Here is an 8,244-nt window from a genome sequence, read left to right on the forward strand (position 1 = left end):
GCCGGAACGCGGCGGAACGGCGTTCCGGCACCTTTTTCCGGGCCGGCCGCACCGGAAATAGCCCCTCCCAAACCGGAAGTAGCCCCTCCCACATTTTACTTGCATCTTTTTTCTAAAGGGGCGGTCCTAGGGTTTGATGGGGGCGTGGCCAGGTTTGAGTTCCGCCACCTTTTCGCTGAGAAAAAAAGCCCTGATTATTATTATTACATAGGAAGCATGCCCAGATAAATAATAATAATAACAGACTACAGAGTTGGTAAGGACCTTGGAGGTCTTCTAGTCCAACCCCCTGCTCAAGCAGGAGACACTATATCAGACATGTCAAACACAAGGCCTGGGGGCCGGATGCGGCCCACGAAGTGGTTTAATGTGGCCCATGAAGCCATCCTGGAAACAGTGAGCGAATGGCCCCCGCTGCCTTGACCCTGGCCCAGGCCGGCCGGGAGCCAATGTAGAATTTTGTGGTGGCCATCTATGCTGAAACGCATTCAGTCTTAGCTCCACAAGGCCGTCTGGAAACAACGAAGAACCAGCCCCTGCTGTGTCGCCCCCCCCCCCCGGATGCATGCTGGGGAGGTGTCACTCTTTGTGAGGAATGAACAAATGCACCATCGCCTGGAAGTGGCCAGCAAATGGCCCTTGCCTACTTCACATATCCGGCTTGATGGCTCCGGTGGAGGGGTTTCAGCAGGCAGTGAGGCTCCTCCAGTGGACCATGCCTTGGCGCTTGCCCCGGTCCCACCCCCTTCTGCCAGAGACCCTCAGATCTGTCCCACTCCTGCCCAGCCTCCCACAGGCACCCTTGAATCGAATGATGTAGAGATGGCCACTTCCACCCAATAGGCCATGCCCACTCCATCCACACCCACCCAGTAGGCCACACACACCCTGGCCACACACACCCAGCCCCCCTGAGGGCAACTGCAATGCTGATGCGGCCCTCAATGAAATTGAGTTTGACACCCCTGCACTATATCATTCCAGACAAGTGACTACCCAATCTCTTCTTAAAAGCCTCCAGTGATGGAGTACCCACAACTTCTGGAGGCAAGCTGTTCCACTGGTGAATTGTTCTGAATGTTGGGGAATCTCTCCTTAGTTCTAGGTGGCTTCATTCCTTGAGTAGTTTCCATCCATTGTTTCCTGTCTTGCCTTCTGGTGCTTTGGAAAAATAGGTTGGCAAGGCAAGAAACAATGGATGGAAGCTAACTATACTTTATCAGACAGTCCCCCCAACTGTCTCCCAAGGCCATTTCCACAGACCATTAGATCAGCTGAGGGTGAACTTGAAGTTGGCTTCCTCGGTCTAGAGTAGACCAACATGTGAACTGCTACATTGCATTCTTAGAAAAATCTAGGGATTTCAGTGAGTGGGTACTCAACTTTTGTACTTTGTGTGAACAGGACACATAATCAAGGAGTACCAGGACCTCAATGCATTGTGGAATGACAACTACACCACCATTGAACTGCCCTGGTCATATTATGGATGTGGCCACACCATCTATAACAATGCTCTGTACTACCAGCGAGTGGGACGTAACATTGTTGTGAAGTAAGTAGCAGGGGTAGCTTGATCTTCATGGGTAAGGTAAGACAGACTCCCTGGAAGGGGTCAGGAAAGAAGGCCAAAGAATTGTTTAAACACTGGCAAGTGCTCAGCTGGTTAGTCAGAGGGATCACCTGGTTGGGGATATACACATACTGTCTCATTCAGGGCTATCCTAGCAGTGGGATTACTACAGGATAAAATACCTATATCAACTCTTCCCCCCTAGTATTTCTAGGTAAAACATTTGCTTGGAAACAGTGAGGAGGTGCTGCTGGTCAGTGTGGACAATACTGGGCTGAATGGAGTCTTGACCAGACTCATTGTGGGGCAGCTTCTCCTGTTCCTATTTTCTTGGAATTGTGTGGCCTTCAAGAAGTCATTTCTAGGGTTGTAATTCTGTGTCCCTTTGTCCACCGAGAAGCCATGTGCTTGTGTACTATTATTGCGTCCTCCTCTGCAGAAACTGAAGTTGCATTAGAAGCTGGAAGACTTCTGGGGCTATGGACAAATGATTGAAAGAGACTTCTTCCCCCGTATTCAGACTTGAGGATCTACATAACCTATGGATCTCCTTCCAGAGGTTGTGCCTCTGTTCTAGGTGCCAGTGCCAGTTGGCTTGTGCCCAGAACTCATCAGTAACTGCCACATATTCACCTGTCTGTCCACTAAATTGTACGTTTGCTTAGGCAGAAGAACAGCATTGGCTCCACTCTGCCCCTCATCCCATTTCTTCTTTTAATGTTGGGTTGACATTGTACAGTTGATTCCAAGCTCCATGTAGCAAGCAGGGCTGTCCATCTGTGTGCAATTGTGTGGGAGCTGAGACAGCTCAAGAGCTCTGGCCCAATGTTGCTGGCTCACAAGGTCTCAGGTGAAAACTATGAGTAGTGCCTCACTTCCTTTCTTTTGATGTGTGAGCCAAGAACAACATCGCCCAGTTTGAGAGCAGGTGTGGGTTGCTCCTAGCCCTCTCCCGTTGGAGAGGGGGCCGCAGCAGGAAAATGAAGGAGGGTCTTGACAGCCTAATTTGGTCTGTTAAAAGGCAGACTTCGTCATTAAGCAAGATCTTTCAATCATCCCTGGCCGTCTAAAAGGGAGCTTCCAATTGGCCATGGAAGAAGTTGCAGATGGGAAGTTTTGGCCAAAAAATTAACAATTCATATTAAGCAGGACGTTTTGATTGTTGTTTGGATGTATTTAAAGACTGGTGTCTTCTCAGAACTTGTAACATTTCTCCCAGAAGACACAGGAGAGTAAATGGGTGAAGTTTTGGATAGAATCTGCATTCTTCAGAAGAACAAATCAGCACATGAGCCACCTCTGTTTCAGATGTTTAGCTGTCCTCCAAGTGGTAGTTTTTTATGAGCATAAAATCCCCGCCCCCCCTGCCATTCCTCAATCCCCCTTTCCATGAAAGGGCTATTTCCTCTTCTACCTAATTGTCGGGATGTTTCTGAGCTGATTTTTTTCCATTTGGGAGCAAGGGAATCTACTTCAGCTGGTGGAGTTTATTGCGGTAATCTTTCCATCACTCTGAGATCCACTTGGCTGCCCCCACAGCCCACCTTGAAAAGGCTCTCAGGGAAGAATTTCCTCATTACGTTTTTCTTTGGGATTTATTAGAAGCTCGATAAGGGAGGGAGACTTTGCCAGCAAGAGGATAAATGCAGTGACAAACAGGATGCTCATCCAGACACCTGGATTGTATTGACAAAATAAAATAAAATAAATGCACAAGAGTTTACCTCCCACTTCCCTTTCTTTTGAATGAAAATTTCAAAAGCAAAGTTTTTCAAGAAGGAAACCCCCCCCCCCCAAGATTTCTTTAGTATTTGCTCTCCCGTTCTTTTCCCCTCCCCTCCCCTCTTCCTCAACAGTGTACAAGGTTTCCCAACCATAGCCACTTCCAGATGTGTGAACTTCAACTCCCAGGATCCTCATCAATGGGCATGCTGGCTTTGGAATTCTGGAAGTTGAAGTCCATACCCATCTGCAAATGGCCAAGTTGAGCAACTCTGTTATTACATATTAATATGAGCCAGCCGTGTGCTGCAGCTGCCAAAAATGCAAACACAATGCTAGGCCTGCATTAACAGAGGGATAGAATCAAGATCACGTGAAGTATTAATACCACTCTACAATGCCTTGGTAAGGCCACACTTGGAATACTGCATCCAGTTTTGGTCACCAGGATGTAAAAAAGATGTTGAGATTCTGGAAAGAGTACAGAGAAGAGCAACAAAGATGATTAGGGGACTGGAGGCTAAAATATATAAGGAACGGTTGCTGGAATTGGGTATGTCTAGTTTAATGAAGGAGGACAAGGGGGGACATGATAGCAGTCTTCCAATATCTCAGGGGCTGCCCCAAAGAAGAGGGAGTCAAGCTATTTTCAAAAGTGCCTGAAGGCAGGACAAGAAGCAATGGATGGAAACTAACCAAAGCGAGAAGCAACCTAGAACTAAGGAGAAACTTCCTGACAGTTAGAACAATTAACCAGTGGAACAACCTGCCTCCAGAAGCGGTGAATGCTCCAACACTGGAAGTTTTAAAGAAGAGACTGGACAGCCATTTGTCCGAAATGGTATAGGGTTTCCTGCTTGAACAGGAGGTTGGACTTGATGACCTCCAAGGTCCCATCCAACTTTATTATTATTATTATTATTATTATTATTATTATTATTATCATCATCATCATCATCATCATCATCATCATCATCATCATCATCATCATCATTATTATTATTATTATTATTATTATATCATCTGTAAGGCCTTTCTTATTGCGATTCTATGAAATACGAAAGCAATGTGTTTCAATTCATTATTGCTTTTCCCTTACACCTAAAGAAAATAGCAAGGAGTTTACGTGAGGTGCCTTTGTTGTGTTTGTCATTGTCAACAGGACAGGGTGCGGTCCTGTTCTCAGCTCCTTTCTGCCGTCTTCCTTACAGGTACCACTTTGAGACGGGCATATCCAAAGCGCTGCCCATTGAGAACTCTTGGTACTATGAGCGCATGTATCTCTTCAGTACTTCCAAGTCATATTTCAGCATTGCAGTGGATGAAAATGGTGTCTGGGTCATGTATCGTTCCCGGCCCGATGAACACATCATGGTAGCAGAAGTTGAAGAGGAGACATTTTCCATGTTGCGGCACATGAACACCACCTACCCACAGTCCAAGGCTGGCAGTGCTTTTGTGGCCTGTGGGGTGCTCTATATCACCGATAAGAACCACATGCACGTGGCCTTTGCTTTTGACCTCTTGCGGGAGAAGCAGCTTGATGCCCGCTTCGAGCTGAAACTCTCGCTTTCTTTGGAAGGGTTCGACCAGAAAGTGTCTCCAGCCTCAAATGCGACCTTCGTGCCGGTGTTGGCCATGCTCTCGTACAATTGGTTGAATAAGCACCTACACACCTGGGAACATGGGTTTCTGATACAGTACCCTGTCCATTTTTTCATCTGAACACACCTAGTATCGGACAGCCATCAGGCCATCCACCTCTGCAGTAGAGGACCTGTTTTGAGAACCTCTCTTCAAATTCCCATCTCCTGTTCAAAAAAAAAAGGTCCAGCCATCAGCGTATCAGGATACAGATCAGGCAAATTACTATGGCTGGTGTATCCCTTAGTTATATCTGAGGACCACTCCTTGGGCTTTCAAAGTCGAGCGCGGCTCTCAGCACCCTGGGGTGCTGCTGGTCATCTCAAGTCTTCCAGTTGGTTCAGAGGAGATGAATCTCCACCCGTCAGCCCATGTGAAGGCAGTTGTAATAAGAATTTCCATTAATGTACCCTGTAAGCCTACTGCTGCCTGATCTGAAAATAATATACACTGTCCCATATCGGTGTCATTCCTTTGCCTTCCTCTATTTTGATGTTTGTGTTGCTGCAAAGGCCACATGCACATACGCACCAAAGTGCAAAAGCCAACCTTATGATGGGATAAAAGAAATAATCTTAGCAGAGTGCTCTGTATAAAAACGCTCTTCCCACCCCAGGGCGTAGGAGCATGTTGGTCAAAGCAAGTTTTGCCGTTTCGGTTGTACTCACATGGGATAAACACACAAGTGGTGGCGTTCATTGATCAGTTAGGACCCTCTATAAGATGAGCTCCTTAATTCTGGATTTCTTTAGCTAAATTTCATTCCTATTTTCTCTACAAAGACTTGTCTATGACTTTAAAACAATCAGTTGGAACTTCCATCACCTCATCCGTTATGTAGACCAGTCCTTCTCAAATGAATTCCTTCCTGACAGTTGGAACTCCAAGTCCCAGAATACTGTAGTAAGCTTGTAGATGTTACCACACTGAGATAAATCTACTTTAGATTAGTGGAAAGCTTTCTACTTGCACCTAGCTATATTTCTATGCTTAAAAAACCCCACACCCAAACTCCTGAAATTCTAGAAGAAGGAATTTCAAATTAACATGGTATCAGTTAAAAGCTGATAAAAAGCAAAAATGTAAGGTAGGGATGCTATCCTAATAAGATGAAAGGTTTTGCCCCACTGATAAAAAAAATGGGGCAAGAATTCTATTAACAAGTTGGAGTTCCAAAGCATTTAACTTTTTTTCCCTCTAGACAAGAAGGATTCCATCAAAACCAGTCTTGGTATCAATATTTTCCAAAGCCGCCCGATAAAATACCAACTCTATATTTCCGAGGCCAAGTCTTGTGAAATAAAAGGAATTTATTTAACTTACAAAGATAAAACTAAACAAATGATAGTTGCTTTCTTCTCATATACATACTTCACAGCTTGCAGTTTAAAATTGCTTTTAGACAAAGGTGCAATTTATCCCATCGGCTTCTGTTTCGCTTTTACAGTACAGCACAGCACAGACACAAACACTCACAAGTGGGGAAAAAAATACAATCCATCAACATTGAAATACACAGACGTCAGATGTTTCTCTTAGTAAGAATGTGTTGGCTTGTTTAGAACAGAGAAAAATACATCTAAATATGACAAGAGCTAGTATATTACAAGCAAACAAGATTGACCTCTGCATAGTTTATACAATTATGCTGCGGAAGTTGGTTTAAATTTGTCAACTCTTTACTAGCTGGCCATGTGGAAGGAGGATGTTTCTCCCAAATGAGCAGTGGATGGGTTTGCTACTGGATTCTCCCACAGTATTACTTCATAAAGTGGTGTGTGTGTGTGTGTGTGTGTGTTTACTGGCCTAAACAAAACTCAAGTGATGATGAGAAGTTAGCTATAGTTTCTTGTGGACTTTTGGTGCCCATAATACATTCCCGATAAAAATGACAAGTCTGAAAATAAATAGGGGGGACAGAAGGAATCCTAAAAGTAGAATGTGGTATGAGATGAAAGTCTTCAGAAGAAAGATAGGTCCTCTCCTCCACCACCATATCTGCTGTAGCTTTTCTGCCTTGATTCCCAGCTCTGTTCATCAAGGGCATTGAGAAATGAGGACATTCACAGCAAACTCGGGGATAAATATTGCACAAAGATATGCTGGGGAAATGGAAACACACCAGGATTGGATTTTGGATGGCGATTATCATGGTTCAAAACGTCGTCCGTCCATAGCGATCAACATTAATGTGCAATTATTATTTTTTTTAAAAAAAGAAACTGATTCTATAGTAACTGCACAAAGGAGCGTATCTCGGTTATTATGCGCATGGATGCTAACTGGAGAAGGATCTCAACTTTAAATAAAAAAACAACCACCCTGGTGAGCCACCAAATCATTCCTCATTGCACATTAGCCCACAAATAGTGCATTCGTCACATTGTCATTTGTTATAGGAGCCCAAGACATGATTACAAATAATAATAATAAAAAAATAACACCCTCAAAATGACACTTCCTCAGAAATCCTTATCTCTTTTCATAACTGGAAAAGAAATGGACATGCTTTCCACTGAGGGAGACAGACATGACAGTTCAAAGAAGAACACTGAAAAAAAAAAACCAGCTTATTTTAGATATTTGCCGCAACTACAACCTCTTTGGGCTTCGGTGAGTAAACAAGGCTTCTAGTCAGAAGGGCAACTACACGTCCCGCGGGAAATCTAACTCTGAAAAGGGGCATGCTTTCCCCACCAACCGCGATTGGTGCCCCCTCCCCATTGCGCCACTGGAGTGCTTGGAACGATACGAACGTCCGCGTGTAAACTTTGCTCTCCCTGCTTCTTCAATACTGGTATTTCAATGTTGCACTAATATCTTGGGAAGCTAGGAGTAGAAAAGCATTCCTTTAATTCTTGATGGAAGGTCAGGCTTTTACTTTTTTGAGGGGGCAGCCGCCGAGGCTACATAATGTCACAGAGATCTGAGGGGATGTTGAACGCGTTGGGCAAGACTCTCATTTTCAGAGTACCGTCTGCGCCGCAGGAGAAAATGCGATTGCCCGGGGCCATTTCGATCTGCATGACTCCTGTACTCAGATTGCGGAAGATGGATTGCTTGGCATGTTCGTGTTTGAAAGAATGGATCAAACCGTAGCCGGTCAGCCTCCAGACCTATGGTAAGAAATTTTTTTTTTTTAAAAAAAAGTAGACAGACAGGAAAAATAGACAGTCAATATCCAGGAACTGAGTTGTTGTTTAATTGTTGTGGAGTCCTTGCTGTCCAAGATCAACCAAGCACAGAGAGCACCAAGGACTCCACAGATATTTCTCTTTAACTATTGCCAGATGCATTGATGAGCC

The 8,244-nt window shown here is 44.6% G+C and overlaps 2 protein-coding genes across 2 annotated transcripts in view; both read left to right on the forward strand.

Annotated features, from left to right (window-relative positions):
• GLDN (gliomedin) overlaps positions 1 to 5,395 on the forward strand; it is a 22,167-nt gene extending 16,772 nt beyond the window's left edge. Inside the window, exons 9-10 of the mRNA XM_029284030.1 lie at positions 1,405 to 1,555; positions 4,507 to 5,395. Coding sequence (XP_029139863.1) covers positions 1,405 to 1,555; positions 4,507 to 5,020 — 665 coding nt within the window. The 3' untranslated portion in view covers positions 5,021 to 5,395. The remainder of the gene's footprint in view (positions 1 to 1,404; positions 1,556 to 4,506) is intronic.
• Positions 5,396 to 7,852: 2,457 nt separating this feature from the next.
• Positions 7,853 to 8,244, forward strand: part of LOC107286928 (zinc finger protein 271-like) — a 31,573-nt gene continuing 31,181 nt past the window's right edge. Inside the window, exon 1 of the mRNA XM_029284033.1 lies at positions 7,853 to 7,909. Within this exon, the coding sequence (XP_029139866.1) occupies positions 7,853 to 7,909 (57 nt within the window). The remainder of the gene's footprint in view (positions 7,910 to 8,244) is intronic.

Source organism: Protobothrops mucrosquamatus, unplaced genomic scaffold (genome assembly GCF_001527695.2).
Source record: "Protobothrops mucrosquamatus isolate PMUCROS unplaced genomic scaffold, P.Mucros_1.0 scaffold_100, whole genome shotgun sequence".
Taxonomy (NCBI): Eukaryota; Metazoa; Chordata; class Lepidosauria; order Squamata; family Viperidae; genus Protobothrops; species Protobothrops mucrosquamatus.